We start from the raw sequence: 19,062 nt of genomic DNA, 5'->3' as shown, positions 1-19,062 counted from the left end.
CCTTTTTTACACTCTTTCATTGCAAAAAATATGGCGGCCAAAAACATAGTTCATGAAAGAGCGTAAAAAAGGCCAATCTGTCAAACCTTAGAAACGCCGAATTTTAAAAGCTTAAAAGAATGTTGTAGATATAGTCCCTATTTACAATGCCTCCCCACGGGACAGAGTTAGACATCAGGGTCGTTTTTTAACGTGGAGAAAAGGAACAAAAATAAAAATTGTCTCAGTCGTGAAGGATTTCTCCTCCACTGACAGAGAACAAGAAATTGAAGTGCAGCATCTGAAGAACAGATACTACACTTTGATCTTGTCCCGAAGTCTAATAAAAATGATGAAAACATAATAAACATGATTTATTTTTCTGGTTTTATTTCAGCCTTTGGGTCTAATAATGTGTTTTATATAAAAATAAGTAGTTTTTATAATTTTTTGTCTTTCAAATAATTTACACCGCTAAACTAAACATTTACCTGATTTTCTTTATACGTAAAAATAAAACTTGATCAATTTACATAATTTTTTAAATATGGCACTTCTGTTTCATGATAGGCACTTACATCGAAGATTTTTCTGTAGTTTTCTTTTTTTTCTTTTTTCTTTTTTGATTTCGTGTGCAATTTAGCGGGTAAAATTTTGATCTAGCGGCTATCGGGTTTTTTTCTAGAAGATTTGGAGATAATTGACATCCACACACCCGAAATTTAAGATTAAAAAAAAGGTAAATATCCAGATCCGCTACTACAGAACACCGACCACTCTAATTTGTTTTTTTATAGGTAATGGAGGTCGCTGACAACGAATCTGATAGTCAAACTTGGGGTAAATTTACCGTTTGCATGGTATTAACCCCCGAACCCACGAATAACTTTCCACCATTTTGCAGCTTCCGTTTACGCTACGCGCGCTGCAGCATTAACAACGGCTTGCTTCACCTAGCAAACTGCCTTCTCACATGGCGTACCAATAAAAAAATTACAGACTGACATTTTTTTAATGACTTACAGTTAAAGAAAAGTACAACAAATTGGGGGCTTTTTTTTTTTTGTCTCACATAGTTTTTAATGTGGTTTACAAAAACATAAGCACCAAACATCTTTATGTTTTTCATTCTTTTTTTGCGGGAGGGGGATTCAATTATAGAACTTATGTGGCTTAATAGGTGCTTTTGCAGTTTAGTTAAACGTTTTTCCGTAAGTAACGCACCGACATTTACCAATTAGAACACCATTTAACATTTTCCGAAGAGAAGAGGTGAGCTATGAAATTAATTTTAACAATTAAAAATTTAAATTTATAGCAATTTAAAAATTAAGAAAAAAAAAAAAAGAATGTGTCCTCCTACACCGCATCTGATATATATGAGCGGTTTACTGTTGGTATTGAATGTTCCACATCCCCAAAAATACTTAAAAAGAGACCAAATAGCTTGATAAGGTAAACCTCTAAATGTGAGTACCACTTTTTCAATTGCTTTCAAAGAAATAGATGCCTTTTTTTTTTTACATAGGCATCACCACTCATCAAGACCAAGAGGCCATTCGAGGATGAGGGTTAAAGAGTGTACAGTAGAAATTGGACAATATAGTAACCCTTAGTAATGGAGATTCGGTAAATTTGTTAACTTATATTGAACGGCTCATCAAAAACTTGTTTACGTTAGACTTGAAGACAACCATATTGTAGTCAGCTGGACAGCAGGAAAACGGAAGACAATTCCACAGGCGGGCAGTTCTAAGAAAGAAGAATTATTGATAGTGTTTTTAGCTAGATGAGTGTTTCTTGTGAAAGTTTGGCGAGGCGGGACCATAGATTGAAGCTCAGTCGAACACTTTCCATGAAAATAACAATACAGTAGAGACAAACTCCCAACATCACTTCTGTGAGATAGAGGTTGCAGGAAAGAGAAAAGGATATCTCCTACAAAGTCTATTTTGAACTCTATCAAGGCAGGACAAGTTCTTTCTAGCAGCTCCTGCCCAGATGTGGCAACAGTATTCCATCCTTGGACGTACCTGGCTCTTCTATAGATAGAGAATTGCATCAGCAGTGAGATATCTACTGGATCGATAGAAGGATCCCACCATTTTACCAGCGGCTTTGACAACGAATTTAATGTATGTGTTCCATTTAAGATCAGGAGTAATGGTCAAACCTAGAAGCTTGTCAAAACATGAGGCTTCCCCAAGATGAGAGCCATTCATTTCAATTCATGCCAGATGGGGATCAGAGCGTTGATGATGTATGTAAAGATAAAAGCTTGGTTTTAGATGCATTAAAAGTAACAAGCCACCTCTTTCCCCATTGTAGCACTTGCTCAAGATCAGAGGAGAGAAAATCAGAGAGAACTTGGTCGTTTACAGTCTTAGATGTGCTATCATAGATAGTAGTGTCGTCAGCATAGATGTCTACGAATGATGTCAGGATGTGATTTGGAAGATCATTAATATAGATCAGGAAGAGAGTTGGGCCCAGGATGGATCCCTGAGGGACTCCAGCATTAATACTAAGAGCTTCTGATTTCTGCCCATCAACCACTACTCTTATGAACCTATCAGAGAGAAATGATTTAATAATTGAGAAGACATTTCCAGCTATACCGTAGCTGGAGATCTTGTGAAGTAAACCTTTATGCCATACTCTATCAAAGGCCTTTGATATGTCAAGAGCAATTGCCCTAGAAAGGTAGCCTCCGTCGAAAGATTCGCTAATCCTATGAGATAAAACTGTAAGCACATCTGCTGTAGATCTAGCAGAACAGAAACCATATTGCGTGTCACTAAGAAGGTTATTTTTGCTGAGATGGTTGATTAGTTCTCTATTTAACACAGATTCCAGCAACTTACACATGATGCACAGGAGACTTATTGGCCTGTACTGAGAGGGGGATGAGCGATCACCTGAATTCTTAAATACGGGCATACTGATGAGATTTTCAAGGGTGACGGGAAACAATTCTCCTGAAGACACCGTTTAAACAGTTTATAAGGATGGACGCAAGTTCTGGTTGAAGTCTTTTAAGTACTATAATTGGAATACTGTCAGGGCCGGTTGCTTTACTGGAATCAAGGTTTTTGATTAGCTTGGCAACATCACGTACAGATTATTTGTATATCACATCGCATGTTTTCTGATACAGGAGGAAATATTGGAGGTTGGCAGCCTTGGTCGCAAAGGTTAGAATTAGCTGCAAAGTTCTTGGCAAACGCTGACGGGATTACCTCTGAAACCATTTAGTGTTGTTATTGTTTGCCTCTCTTTGCATATCGGGCATGTGTATTAAGAGTTACCGGAAATGGTAAAGAGTATCCCGTGAAAACTAAACTAAAATAAAATTTTTATTCCCCTAACCCTCCATTTTCTTATACGAGTTTTAAGTAGGTTCTCATGGTATGATGTTTTTATGGTGATTGATGAAGGATGTATACTCTGATGGATGTATAGTATGAATGTGGTATTGTGGTGGAAGTAGGATGAATGAAGGAACTAGTTAGATTAGCTTAGTTAGCCTTAGACTGTGAAGACTACCCCCCTCCCCATTTTAGGCCTTATGCCAACTTTTCTTAAAAATTCATTTTGTATATTTTTGAAAATAAATATTTTGTGAAATCAGTTTTACTCTGGTGTGTATTGAAACTACACATCTATCTCTTTGTTTCTTCTCTCCTTTTTCCTTTTGTTTCAGCCTTGTTAGCCAAACCATACGACATTATACACTGCAAAAGGGTTATCACAATACGCTAAAATGTCTTATGCCAAACCCATTAAATCTCAAGTGGTTGAACAGAAGTTTAGCTCCCATAATTTTTAGAGAATAACAAACAAGGTTTTGACCAGATGTAAGACCTATATCCCAATCATCATTAATGGACCAAACATGATTTTCCTAACATTTGAAAAAGCCAACATTTTTGCAAAAAACTTTGTAGCAAATTCCAGCCTTTGTTATGATCAGGAGCACCTACCCCCAGAATTCTTCCACAACCAAAACTACTTTAAGTGACATCCAAATAACTGTCTGGGACTATATATTATTTTTATTTCATTTATTTATTTTTTTATTTTTTTCAAATGAGGCTTCATAATTTGTGTATTCATTTTTTTTGCAGACTATTATCTTCATCTTCATAGTTGTGGTTGTTGTTTCACCACGTTTCGGTCAACTCATCCTCTGGCCTTCTTCAGTTGGCCAAAACGTAGTGAAACAACAACCACAACTATGAAGATGAGAATAACAATCCGCAAATAATGAATACACAACTGTCTGGGATGTTGCAAAACTTATCAAGAACCTCAATACCAACAAGGCCACTGATCCAGGCAACATTTCGGTCAAGAAACTGCAACCCAAAAGAGCTCCTATTCTTATAGAGCTGTTCAATCGTTAAAAAAGGAGAAATACTGTCCATCCCTTTTGAAAGACCTTGTTGGTCTACCTGATATTTTAAAATATTCAAAGCATTGAACATCTGTCCTCTATATCCTAGTACAGATCACTCATTCTGAATAAGTTGCTTGAATCTGTAATACATGAAGAAGTTGCCAAACACCTCAGTGAAACAATCTTTTTTAGTGACAGGGAATATGAATTTCGTCCTGCAAGATCTACAGCTGTTGTGCTGACTGTGATATCAGGACCAGAGAATCTATTGACAGGGAGGGAGGCTTCATTTCTAGGGTGATAGCTCTTGATAAATGAAAGGCATTAGATAGGGTTTGGAACAAAAGTTTGCTACACAGGTTTGTTAGCTAGCATATATCTGGTAATGTTTTCTCAACCATCAAATTCGTTCTCTCTGATAGGTCTCTAAAAGTAGTCATTGGCGGGCAAAGGTCTAAAGCACACAGCATCAATGTTAGCCTCAACATACATCATTCTGATTTTTAAATCAATATTTCATTCTTATAGACTGACTGTGATATCACATAAAGTTAGTGAATCTATTGACGTACCCTTTGTTTCTAGGTGATAGTTATTGATATATCAAAAACCTTTGATAGGGGTTTAGCACACAGCTATGCTACACAAGTATGGCACAGTTTTTTTTTTTTTTTACATGGAGGTCTCCACTTATCAAGGCCCGGAAGCCACTCGGGGATAAGGGTTAATTACGTTGACACACCGGTTCTCGCCAGTTCACCGAAGTTAAGCAACGTTGAGCCTAGCTAGTACCAGATAGGTGACCATTTGGGAAGGCTAGGCTGTATGTACCTTCTGGGAAGGTTGGGTGTGGGACCAGCGCCCTCACATTTTCCAAATCATATTCTGTGATTGTTCCTTGATATCTATGCCGACGATACAACTATTTATGGCAGCACTTCAAAGAGCGTTGATGATCAAGGTGTTTCTGACTCTCTCACTCTCTTCGGACTTGGAGTATGTGATGCAACAAGCAAAAAAGCGATTTGTTAATATTAACACATTTAAAAATCACCACTTGGAAATGAATGACTCTTTCCCCGAGGAAGTCTCATTTATCCATAAGCTTCTAAGACTAATTTTCACCCCAAATCTGAAAACAAAATCCGTTGCCAAGGTTACTGGAAAAATGGTTGGATCATTCTACTGCTCCATAAAGTAACTCACTCCTGACATAATCATCTGTATAAGAGCCAGATTCGTCCTGATATGGATTACTGCTGTGATATCTGGAGAGGTGCCACTCATACCATTCTTTCTTGTTTTGACAGAGTACAAAATCAACCTTCACAATCTGAATGATCTTTTCTGGTCCTTACAGCCTCTTTCACACAGAAGAGATGTTGCTAGCCTCTCTCTACTGCATCGTTATATTCACGGTAGGTGCTCGACTGAACTCTAATCCCTGGTTTACCTAACCCTCTAAAACATTCACAGCAAGAACTTGTCTAGCTACAACCATAGCAAAGCAGTTTCTTTTCTTTTTTTTGTGTGTGTGTCTCTCTCTCTCTGAACTATATGGAATATCCATGAACAAAGTTTATTTCCTAGAACATCCCATTTGTAGATCAAGATACCACAAGTTTGTTTCCCAACTAATTACAAACATGGTTGTCTTCAAGTCTAATCTAAACAAATCCTTGTCAAGCCGTCCTCTTGGATAATCAATTTTTCTTAAGTAATCTTCCGCTAGTTCCACTCATTATTTGCAATCCTCTTGTGGTGGTAATCATCATTCAACTCAACAACCTCTTTAATCCTTATCCTCGAGTGGCTAACGAGCCCCGATAAGTAGTGACTGAAATAATGAAAAGCCTGTCTTCGTAGGTGTCAGGTTGCAAGAAAAGATAACAGAACACAGGTAGGTATTAACAACAGCCTGCTCACCATGTAGCTGACTCGCAATCCTTTATTTTCTTTTTTTAATGTCTTCTTTGTGTATGCTTTTTGGGTAATTTAAAGGGTAAGTATCTCTTTGGGAGTTATGTCCCTTTAATTACAAGATTACATCCCTCTCATTCTTAATGGAATGCATTGTTCCCCCCGCCCCCCGCTTTTGTTGTATATGTGTTTGGTTTGGTTATCAACCGTTTTCGGGTTATTTAATGCTGAATCCAATTATTTTGGGAACATTTTTTTATGCTTCAAGTTCTTTATATCTTCAAATATTTATTTGTAGAGTTTGGTTTGATTTGGTTTGGTTGTTTTATGGCATATCAACCCTTTATTTTATTTTGGAAATAATATTCATGTTGCATCCAGTTATTTTGTAGAAGGTTTTTATTCTTTCAAGCTCTTTGTATCTTCAATCGTTAGTTTGTAGTGTTTGGTTTGGTTTGGTTGTTTTATAGTGGATTTTATCGTTTTGGTTCCCTGTGAGTGAATTTTGCAATGGGAGAGGGAAAAGGGTTACACTATTAATGTTTGGTACATTTTAAGTTAGGAAACTAGTCAGGAAGTGAGGGAGATAGAAAAAGAAAGGGGGAATGGGAAGAAGGAAAAAGGCAGAAATGTGGGTTGTTTTTGTTTTTGATTTCGCAGAACATGATTAAGTTTTGCAAAAGGAAGTAGAAAAACAAAAAGCATTCATGTTAGGTGCATTTCATCTTAGGAAGCCAATATCTTCAGACAGCCTGATCTGGTAGCACCAGTGTATTTGTGTTACTTCATTATTAAGTCTGGTTGAGTCTGGTTGGGGGCAGTTTTTTGCCATGATGGGTTTCATCTCGGAAGTTGGTCAGCCATCAAGGTTGTAGGTTTTCCCCAGTGCTCTTCCTGTAGATGTGCGTTGTATTTATTCTCAGAGCCAGAGTCGGACTCTTCTTCCTTTTGGGGTGCGCTCAAGCTTACTCGCTTGAACAGAGAGGAGTTTCTGAAGACTTGGTAGATTTTTCTCTGCACGGTTATCATACTGTCTTTTTTTTCTGTGTGTGACTATATATAGTTTGGGGTTATATGGTTGGGACAGCTTGTTTTGCTTCTTTTGCCTGACCAGGACTTTGCCATCTAGGCAGAGGAGTGTTGGCTTTGTATTTTTTTGTTTTTTTTTGTTTGCATACACTTTTATTTTCTCCTTTCCTTTGAAATAATTTTTTTCTGTGCTATCATGCATCAGTCCTAGTGTTGTTGTTTTCATTTTCCTGCCAGTACAGACTTCAAAAGGAGATATTTTGTGATGATATGTTGGGATGGGGGGGGGGGGGCTCTATATTGCCTTAGGAAGTGAGGTAACTGGGTTTTCCAGTTGTGACTTCTCGCCTTGGCAGCAAGTATATATCTTCCTAAAGTATGCATAAAGCGCTCCACCTCTTTGCTTCAGGCCATAGAGGTGTGATTTTTTTGTGTCTAAAACTTGACTGTATGGCAAAGTCTCTGAAAAATAAATACATCAATCAATAAACGAGATGGGTACCTCTTCCCAATAGTAACATTTTCTAGTAAGGGACAGAGTTAGCAAGTTGTAACAATCAAAAGCAAATCATAACATTGTTTTACAGTTAAAAAAAAAAGGGTAAAATTTTAAGTTATCTTTTTTCTGATTTATATATTGATCCTCCACCCTGATTCACTTCTTTTGTCTTTGATTTGTGTAGCAATTAAAGTTGCTATACCTTACCGTTTTTAATGTTTGTTATTATTGTTATTATTATTATTTTACTCACTAGGAGAAATCACACAAGCTATCTTCAAAGATTTCTCTTTGAGAATATCTTGTAGTGTTATCTGGAGTCTGAGGGACAACAAGTCTCCCAGATTTCCAGTACTCGCCACCTCTTTCGATAACATTTGCAAATGAATTTGCAATATCACAACAGCCACTTACCATTGATTTCTCGCTGGCAGTGACCATTGGCATCCACTGGAATTTGAGTAGTAATAAACCTCCCCAAGGTCCCAGTTCTCTTCGCACTTGTCCAACGGAAGTCTGGTCAGTGCTCTCTCCTCAGTCTTTGTATCCTCCTTGATCCTTCTCGGCTATTTGGCCTCACTCTTTTTTTTTGGGGGGGGGGATGGGCAATGGGAGGAGATGTAGGAAGGGATAGAGAACTTGTAGATATGCAGCTTCAATGTTCTTGGTTCCATGTAGAGTAGAAATTAGATATTCAGTTTACTTTCGTCTTGGCTTGTGACTCTCGTTTCACTTAGTCTTTTAGTCTTCACATTCCATAAGCAATGTTTCTGACAAAGGGAGAATAATTGCTATTTTCTGGGTAGAAATCTATCCATCTAACACTTATTGCTAGCACATTTTTTTTTTACTTGTAAGTAGTATTTTTTTTTATTAGCTCTTTACATCAAGTGGTTTCATACCTTGCCTGGAGCAATTTCCATAAAAAAAATATTTTACTAAAATATAGCTTAAGTTGCTTGTGAGTAAAGAAACTCCATTTCAATGTAAATAATTTCTGATTTTTGCCCGCATTCTTATTTTTTATAGGGAGTTTTTTATTCTACAACAGAACTCTAAATTTAATCAATAAAAACGTAAATAAAAAACAAATTAAAAAAGTAAATAAAGAAGCAGCACATGATGATGATTACATCTGACGGTTAAACTCACCACCAAGCCCATCACTTATTTTTTTTAATAATAAAATAAGGGAGGGGGGGGGGCGAATACTCTTCCTCAATCAGGATATATTTTTATTTATGCTGTTTTCTACTAATAATGATAGGAGGAAGAGGAGGATATTTTTCTGGTCATGCTGGTTGTTGTTGTTGTTGTTGTTGTTAGTTCCCGCCAACATATTAACTAGAGAGTAGGTCAACAGTAGGGCAGTAGGACACATTCGGAGGCAACGGTGCACGAGATATTATGGTTAGATAGTGACAGACAGATAAGAAGAAGCAGGTTGAAAGTGGGTTTGGTTCAAAACACTTTCTTTTCTTCTTTTCTTTTCTTTTTTTTTTAAATATCAAACTGCACACACGCTTTAGTAACACTTGCATTCGCTTATCAACATATTGACGGACAAAATTTGTATAGAGTCGCCTTTAACAGCAACAACATATTAAAATCAAAATGTTACTGCTTAAATCCAACGCAAACAGCCTCCCTCGTTTAGTAGTAGTAGTAGTAGTAGTAGTAATCATAATAATAATAATAATAATAATGTTAACTTGGCGTCAACCCTCCTCTACCCACCACTTGTGCTGCTGATTGATTATATATAAATAAACTTAAAATTGTCTCTGAAACGATCGTACATGATTCTAAATTATTATTGTTTTAAATTCTTGGAATACGTGTAAATGATCTTGTATTAATTTATTAATTTCATTTACTTCCTTAGTCTAGTTTAGCTCTAGAAGATCTTGTTGGAGGCGTCAATAGGGTAAAGGTTTCAATTAAGAACGTAGATACAAAGAGGTAACGGCGACAGCAAAAAGATGACGAATACAGATGATCGGTTAAAGACGATAGATATCGTGTTTTATTTACTACAGGAAAACGGTAAATTGGGAGGCAATTAAGATCGTGGATCAGGATCGTCCAGAGTGAGAATGGACATTTCAAGGGGTTAAAATTTATCCATCTCTGAGGTAAGATGATGTGCCTCAGGATAGTCCGGATCATGTAGACGAAATCTGATGCTGAAAACTGGTCACCGGATGTCAGTGGGCACTGGAATAGATAGCTGGACGTCAGTGGGCTTGAACGGTAGCTAGACGTCAGTGAGCACTGGAGCTGTTAGCCAGATGTCGGCAGGCACTGGAGCTAGTAGCCAGAACTGCTGGAGTTGCAGAAAGGTTTAGGAAGTAAGCTGGAGCAACTGGAGCCACAGAAAGCTACAGGAATGAGCTGGAGCCGCTGGAAACTGCAGGAGTGACTGGAGTCACTTGAGCTGGTGCTGCAGGAAGGAGGAGTCGAAGCAGGAACTGAAACTGGAGTGGCAGGCTGTATGGGAGATTCAGAAGGAAGGCAGTAGTAGAGTGTGTATTGCATTCGGGCAGTTTGTGAGTCATCCTTAGAAGGACGTTTTGAATCACATTAATAGTTTGATAGTTAGCTTTGAAAAGGGCTATTTGATTACTGCTGCTACTGCTGTTGAGTCATTTGGCTGCTGGGCTTGATGACTTGACAAGGGCACGTCAAAGTCAGGATTTAGGAGTCTCTTTGTTTGTTGAAGTTTTTTGCTGAAAAAAAATCGCTCATTTTATGAAAAGGCATAAAGATTACAGAAATTGGCTTGTTAAACATACAAGTGACCACAATTAATTCCACGCCGGATTCCTTGCAGTTAAAAATATCTGGAGTGTTTATTGCTGGTGTGTAGACAATTGATTTTATTTAGTTTATGAAAAATGTAGTTGGTGTGTTTTTCTTTATTATTGAAAAAGTTGTCATTAGTTTTAGCCAGTGTGATTGTGACATTTTCCGGGGGAGGGGTAGTCACGTGTCTGTCTCTGACAACAGGCATATTCATGATTGTTTGTTTTGTAGCCTAGAAGGCTCGTAAAAAATCGATGTCCACATCAAGCTGAAAACTTTGATATACTGCAACTTATTTTGAAACAAGAAAAAACAGTTTTACTATATTAAAAATATACAAATCAGGCGAAAATTAAATTTTAATTCGTTTGTTTATACAGGGTGTCTCAAAAAAATGTACTCACACTTTAACCCTTGCTAACATGCTGTCTTTTTTGTGTTGCAGGTGTGAGGTGTGAACCACAGCATGGCAGGAAATCAACTTAGCTTGGAAGAGAGGAAGTTTGTCCTGAAATGTTATTGGAAGACAGAAAACGCCATTGAAGTGCAAAGACGATTCAGAAGGGAATTCGCAAGACCACCACCAACGCGCCGGACCATTGCTCGTATCAAAGAGAAATTTGAAGCAGATGGAACCGTCCAGAACGTCAACAAGAAACGTTCTGGACGACCTCGGACATCCACGAGCTCTGGAAAAGAAGAGCAGGTGCAGGAAACACTCTTTCGATCACCACAGAAATCACTTCGACAAATTGCTTGGGAAACCCACATTTCAAAAGATAGCGTCCATCACATCATGAAGCGTCTGCACTGGAAATGCTACATTCCAACACTAATTCATGCTCTCAACGAAGACAATCCTGACTGGAGAGTCGAATTCTGTGAATGATACCTGGCACAATATGCAGAAGATGCAAGGTTTCCACACAAAATTGTGTGGAGCGATGAGGCAACTTTTAAATTAAATGGCACCATTAATCGCCATAATTGCACGTACTGGGGTCCTATAAATCCTCATGTAACACTCGAACACCATGTAAACTTGCCAGGAGTAACAGTGTGGTGTGGGATATCCGCACTGGCCATCATAGGGCAATTTTTTATTAACGGAACTGTCACTGGTGAGAGATATCTTAACTTGCTTCAGGAGTTTGTTGGTCCACAAATTTCAAACATGATTCTTTAATCACATTTATCTTCTGTATTCGAAGCTATTCCATTTCACTGTATGTTCTTAAATAAAGGATTTCTCGTCATTCGAAGTGTGGGTACATTTTTTTGAGGCACCCTGTAGTTATTAGTCGTATTTTTATTTGATTTTCGATTTTTAGGTTGTTAAACATACAACATAGATGCTAAAAATGAAATAAATTACGACAGCCATCTTGGTTCCAACTCTCACTACAACATGGTCGTCTTCAAGTCCAATATTAACCAATACATGTTAATCTGTCCTCTTAAATAATCAAATTCTCTCCATTCTTCTCATAGTGCTGTTTATCATCTAACTGACGATCTCATATTTTCATCCTCGAATAGTCTTTAGATTTTAATAAATGGTAACTCATTAGTATTAAAACATAAAAACCTTTCTCAATGCAGATGGAAGCCAGAACTGATGATGTGAAAATCACCTCTTCTCATGTCCGCAATATTATACCAAACTTAGACAACTCCGTGTGGGCCTGATCTCATCTCTGTTATACTAATTAAGAAATGCTCAGCTGAGCTAGACCCTGTACTTTCCAAACTCTACAACAAATGCTTTGCTGAATCCTGGTTCTCTAATAGTTGGAAGTTGGCCTCTGTGGTACCAGTGTACAAAAAATTCTGGCAAAAGGACCGACCCTCTCTATTATCGTCCTATCAGTCTCCTTCCCCTCTTCACTAAAATCTTTGAGACGCTAATCAATCAAACACTAGTCCACTACCTCACAAAATTTAATCTTCTTTCTGACAAACAGTGCGGATGTGACTAAATGCTTTAAAAAATTAAATGCTTTAAAAGAAAATTGGTATAAACCTGTTTTTTTTTATGCAGCCTTTAGTGTTTGTTGACAGACAAAAAGAAAAGAAAAGAAAAAAGAATGGCTGCTGCTACTTCTCTTTGTGTGTTCACGACCTTGTGACCTAATATGCAAATGAAATACTTCCGGGTTTTGAATAAAAAGGCTGATTTTTTTCAGAGATTGAGGCAGTTTGGATTTGGATGTTGGAGCAGCAATTTTTTTACCGCAGAGTTACGAGTTTTGGATTAGTCAGTTTTCACATCTGTTTTCAAATTTAGAGTGTAAAGTTTTGGCAAGGTTTCACGGCAGTATGACAGATTTGGAGTAGTGAGCTTTAACAGCTGCACGTGCAATTTAACACCCTAAAATGTTAGTTGGAAAGTGTAGAATAGTTAACTCTTAGCTACTTAACCACACAAAGATATTCAAACTTGTGTGTATTTTCATATCAAGATATGTTACAAGCATATTAAAGCAGGAGCCTAAAAAGGCATATCTAATGAGTGAACGAGAATCGGAGACTTTTGAAGACATCTGCCTGGCAAAAGGTATTGGCTTGTAAAAAGTGTGGTCAGTGTTTATCTCCTGGGATCTGAAGAAAGACGAGCAGCTGTCATTAAACAAAATAGGACACATCCCCCCACCCCACCCCGATTTACAGGCAAACATGTAAACAAGAAAAATGGCGGTGCTGAAAAAAAAAAAGCGTATCTAATCAGTGAATTTATAATTGACCTCTCAACACTTAAAATGCATTTTTAGTTTTATTTATAAAGAAATAATTTATAGAGGCGTTTATTAGAATAGCCGACAAAGCAAAAAGGGGGGTTAAATGATATATAACAAATAAATATAACTCCGATAATCACTGAAAAATCGAAAAATAAACAAAATACTGATAGAAATATATCCAATAAATGTCACCAATCATGCAAATGTTCTACAATTATTTTGTTTAATTTTCGATTTTGAAGCAGTGGCGTAGCAAAGGGGGGAGAGAGGGAGGAAGGAGCAACAGTCTAAAATTAGATTCTTGATTGTAATTCCATGAAAATAAATATTTTGAGGACTTTCTGGAATTTTGATTATTAACGATTAGCGGATAGGGAGGTGGGCAAATCTTACGACTGCCCTGGGTGGCAAAAATAGTTGCTACGTCACTGTATTTAAACATATATTGAAGCTCGACTATGGCTCTAAGACCGCCATTTTTTTGTTTTGTTTTAACTCAACGACTTTTACACTAATATTTTAAGCAAAAAAAAAAAATATATATATATATATAAAATAAAAAATAAAACAACACTTTAAAATAAGTAAAAACACAAAAACATATTCAGGTAGGTAGAAAAGTAGCTTAGCTTGCCTTTGATAACATTTATTTATTGTATATTTATTCATTTTTTTTAAATCTCTGTTTTTGTTTGTTTTTGTTTTGTTTTTTTTTTTTACTATTCTTAGAAATGCCCGGCTGTTTGAATTTTTTATATACCAATAATTGTACCCCCCCCCCCGTATATATTTATTATATTTTTATTCTGGTTCTTATATTTGATTTTCTAAATTTCGTATCTTTTATTGAACTTAGTTTCGTATCTTTTGGGTTCGTACAAAACTCCCTTTAATTTGAATAAAGGGGCAATGCTAGCTCCTTGATGATGACGTCACTGGTTCTAGCGCGAAAATCAGTCTCTTTTGGATTCCTGCGGCGAGGAGATTGGACATGAATTCATTGTCTGTCGTAGATGAAGATTTCCCCGAGCCTCTCCTTCAAAGAAGTATAACCCGGTAAAAAAAATACCCGGACGTATAGAGGCGAACTTCTGAAAACTTTACGCGACTCCAATTTGCGCGTATTTTGAAGAAGAGTAATTTTCAAAGACTTTAAATTGAGAAAAAAGGCACATGTGATGTCTGCCATCAATTTTGTGTGTACGTTCCTTAAAATTTATTGTATTTGAGTTATTATTAGGAAGTACTCCTATTTGAATTATAATATTGTATTCGTTCGTTGATACGACAATTTCAATATAAAAACTGAAAATAAAGGGGGGGGGGTTAATGATTGCTCAAGAGAGGGAGAGCGGTGTGCACTTACCTTGCTTACTAACAAAAAGAGATTACCTTGCCTTCTCTGCCTTTTTAAAGCTTTTTTTTTTTTTTTCACATGTCAGGTGACAGTTAATCACATGTCCTTTTGGTTATTTAAAGGGGGATTCTTCCCAGTGGTCTAGTTTTTTCCAGATACATTTGTAGCTGGTGCCGGAAAGCTATTCTTTGATTACCTAAGCTTTGCTGGCTAGCAATTGTTAACACTGTCACGTCGCGGAAGGGGGCAATTCTTCCGCAACTTAAGGTAGGTGCACATTGCTTCCTTTCCTCGACTGAGTAGTCATTGGATTTTAAGGGAAAATTAATTTTTTTTTCACAAAACCAGCGTTTTTTTTTTAATTATTATATTTTGTTACTTGGCGTTCTTTGTTTTTGTATTTAATGCCTGCAAATCGAAAAATTAGCAACGTTTGTAAATAAAATCTCTTCTTCGTTTTAAAACAAGACCTTTCTATTTTATTCTTTATCCCCCCCCCTTTTATCTCATTCTTTTATTTTTTCGCCAGGCTGGTAGTTTCCCGGCGAATTTATCTGAAAGGGACACGCCAGTTCGTACCGAAAAATAACATTTTGCACAACATTTTACAAAAGTTTTATTTCAAATTATAATAAAAAGTACTGACGTCACCACTTATTCCCCCAGATTAACGTTTATCTCTGACAGGACTTTTTGACATTCTGGACTTCCATAGAAATTCTGAGTAGCTTGGCGTTATTTTGATCCATCGAAGGCCGGTCTCTAGACCACTAGATAACTCTCACGTTTTGGGGATTAACTGATCTAAAAGAAAAAAGAAAATGAAATAAATAAGGTGTGTTTTTTTTTTTTTTAAATTTAGTATCTTAAGAGTTTACTAATTATCTTTTAAATAGTTCAACAAAACTAATATTATCTTTCAAAGGATTTTTACAATTTATTCAACTTTCAAATTTAGTTGAGTTTTCGTAGCCACCGTGAAAACATTTTTCGTTATAACTTTTTTTCACATGTAAAAATACATTTTTTCTTTTAGAGATTAACTTTAGGCTTTAATCTTTCAAACACACACACGCATAAATAAATAATAATAATCGGAAACTTCAAAAAAAATTATGATAATCCAGCTTTTATAATGACGGGCCCTATCAGCTTTTACAATTAAATTGCACGTACCTAGAAATAACAAATTATAAAAAGAACTTGGGAGTATTTTTTTTTTTCTTTAGAGATTGTCGGCGAATATGTTGAGATTGATGGGAAATGGTTAAGTGTTTTTTTAACGAGATAATAACTCACTGAATAATAAATGTATGACGTTGAACAGTAGCCATTTTGTTGTTAACGCGTCGGTTTGTAGTATGTCTACATCTACGTCCGCGCGTTGCCTATAAATAGGGACGTTCGGCGAATTACAAAACACTGTTGTTTTGAAAGTCAAGTTTACAGTTTACAGAAGCCTGTCTACATAGAAGCACCGTCAACCAACGTACTAACCAATCAGACGACCCAACAGTTCAGCAGCACCGCCAACAGGAAGGCATTACTAACATCTCGATATTAAACCGGGAATAAAAGTATATAAATTTAATCATTTCATTTGTATTTTTCTTGCGACCATACGCTTATTTTACTTGAGTAAAACACGCGAGCTATATCTTAGAGATTGAGAAAGAAGCTGAAAGAGGAATCATTGGAAGGTAAAGTGATGAAACGACGTGTGCGACCATGTGCAGCCCCTCGATGATCGCTGACCTCAATGTTCGTATGCCATGGTTCTCTCTACGTTTTTATCTACTTGATCTAGCCGTGTCGTCTTGACGACTATTAAGGATGCATGCACTGGTTTACAAATATACAAAAACAAAAGTAATGCAGATTCACAAGAAAAAAAACAAATTCAGACACATTGTGTATAAGTCAGGTGTGTGTGTGTGTGTGTGTGTGTGTGTGTGTTAAAGCATCACATAGAGAATTTCCGCCCCCTCCCCCCAAACGCTAGCATCCCCTCAGTTAAACTTCCTATATATGGGGCCCAACTGATAATATGCCTGTAAAAAATGGAGTGCTGTTGCCACATCTGGGGAAGAGATGCCCAGAGCACTCTTTCCTGACTTGACAGGGTTCAAAACTGGCTTCCAAATCCAGTAGATGATATCCTTTTCTCATCCCTGCAACCTCTTTCTCACAGAAGAGATGCTGCGAGTCTATCTCTGTTCTATCTTTATTTTCATGGCAAGTGTTTGACTGAGATTCAATCTATGGCCCCTTGCTGCAAGAATTTTTGACAAGCAATCATCTAGCTACAACCACTCTCAACAATTACCCCCCAACTATCTATCTGTGCCTAAATCTAAACACAGATTCTATGAACAAGGCTTATTTCCTAGAACTACCTGCCTGTAGAACTCTATACCGTGAGTTTGCTTTCCAGCTGACTACAACATGGTCATCTTCAAGACCAATGTTGTTGAACTGTTAAATAATCAAATGCTACTCAACTTCCACCACTGCTGATCACTGTGCTGTTGTCACTGACCACCTTACACTCATTAACCCTTATACTCGAGTGGCCTTCAGAGCTTGATAAGTAGTGAGTCCCTTGTAAAAAATACAACAAAAGTGATGAAAGAGACCAAGAAACACCTCTCGGTGGAACACCACCCATGTAGATCTGCAAAACATAAACACTGCAAATAGCCTTAAGCCCCTGGAGGGGCATAGGCCCTCTACAACTTTGTAGATGCTTTTGTAGTGAGGAGTTCTGTTTTCGGAGTGAGGGTGCTGGTCCCATGTCCAACCTTCCCAGAAGGTACATACAGAGCCTAGCCTTCCCAAATGGTCACCCGTCTGGTACTGGCCAGGCTCAATACTGCTTAACTTTGGTGACCTGGCGAGAATCAGTGTGTCAACATAATTGTGCCATACGAGAACTGAAAATGAAGCCACTCAAGTAGAAAATATCATACGACTTACAAAAAAAAAAAAAAAAAAAAAAAATCTCCCATCTCTAAGGAATCAAGAGTGGGAAAAAATAAAAGCAGAAACAGAAAACAAACTCTTTACAGACATTCAAATACATACTATTATAGACTTAAACAATTTATGCAGCTGCCAAGATGGTAAGTATGAAATTTAAAGTAGAAAAAAGCCGAATAAAGAAAATGGACAGACAAAAACTGTGAATTCAGGATGGAAACCCAGATCAACAAACTTAAAAACAAAATCAAATAAATAAATATGAAATATAACAAAAAAAAAAAGGATGGAAAAGTGGAAATATGACTTGCAAAGAGAAGGTAAACAAGACACATGAAGAACTAAAGTATGACACCTTTGATTACTTTTCCATTTTGTGAATCCTCCACAGTCTCCAAGGTCATGGCTCCTGGGGTGGGGCGGGGGGCAAGGCATTAAGGACAACCCATAGTACCACAGAAGCATGGATATATATCGTACACAATATAAAGAAATAAAAGAGGGTTTGTTATCTGCATTAGTTTAAGTCTCATTTATAAGAAGTGTAAGAAAAGCTGTATGAGAATTTTACATTTTGTCAGATTGAAATAAACTATAAAGGAGGAGGTTGTCGAGGGCATGTCTACTTGCATCTCCAGTGCATGTGAGAACATTAGGGAACAATACGATTGATGTCACATCATTCATAGCTAGGCACGAGGGATTTAAATTATACAGGGTGAGCTAAAGTAGGTGGACAGGTTAGGGTTATAATAAAGAATTGCATTAAAATAACTGATGCATAAACCTATTCAAAATACTGTCCACCTACTTCTGGCTCACCCTGTATATTAGACAGTTGATCGAAAGAGAAGCTGAAAGCCGAAAGAACGGAGCATGGATAACAATAAGAACTTGGTGTGTGAAGTTAGAGAAATGTTGTACATGTGTGCATGCTTCAGATCCAAGATGGCCACATTTGTAATGGCCGCCACCATCCTTCACATACACCTTGTGAGGCCGCATTGCTTTTGTGGTATAAAGATTGTCAACATAGTGGGAGCATGAAAGGTCCTTTCTATTGTTTACTTCCAAGTATCGAATCTGGTTAAGAAGTTTCAGTGTTTCAACTCTGTCACACTGACAAATCCCTGAAGTATCCCGACTGTGGCATGCTGACAAATTCATTCCTCTCTTAGTATTGGTCATCATCCAACATCTAATCTCATTGACCCTTATCCTAGAATGGTTTTTGGCCTTGTTAAGTAGTGACATTAATATATACTTGTGTGACCTGTGGAAATTCCACAGCGGCATCTTTCATATATATAAAGCGTTTTAATATAGTAGAAAATCTATTAATTTCAATTAAAAC

The 19,062-nt window shown here is 37.1% G+C and overlaps 1 protein-coding gene and 1 long non-coding RNA gene across 4 annotated transcripts in view; one reads left to right on the top strand and one right to left on the bottom strand.

Moving 5' to 3' along the window:
- LOC145297904 (uncharacterized) overlaps positions 1–11,897 on the top strand; it is a 48,153-nt gene extending 36,256 nt beyond the window's left edge. For both annotated transcript variants that reach the window (XM_080144238.1, XM_080144239.1), the window contains exon 2: positions 11,077–11,897. In XM_080144238.1, the coding sequence (XP_080000364.1) occupies positions 11,098–11,520 (423 nt within the window). In that variant the 5' untranslated portion in view covers positions 11,077–11,097 and the 3' untranslated portion in view covers positions 11,521–11,897. The remainder of the gene's footprint in view (positions 1–11,076) is intronic.
- A 3,220-nt stretch (positions 11,898–15,117) lies between these two features.
- Positions 15,118–19,062, bottom strand: part of LOC145297561 (uncharacterized) — a 259,038-nt gene continuing 255,093 nt past the window's right edge. Inside the window, exon 3 of one of the 2 annotated variants that reach the window (XR_013870270.1) lies at positions 15,118–15,533. This is a non-coding gene — a long non-coding RNA (uncharacterized LOC145297561). The remainder of the gene's footprint in view (positions 15,534–19,062) is intronic. The other variant, XR_013870271.1, reaches the window with a different exon arrangement.

Source organism: Euprymna scolopes, chromosome 18 (assembly GCF_053919585.1).
Source record: "Euprymna scolopes isolate OS-2025 chromosome 18, ASM5391958v1, whole genome shotgun sequence".
NCBI lineage: Eukaryota > Metazoa > Mollusca > Cephalopoda > Sepiida > Sepiolidae > Euprymna > Euprymna scolopes.
The sequence above is the reverse complement of the archived record's forward strand: the minus strand, read 5'-3'. Positions and strand labels throughout refer to the sequence as shown.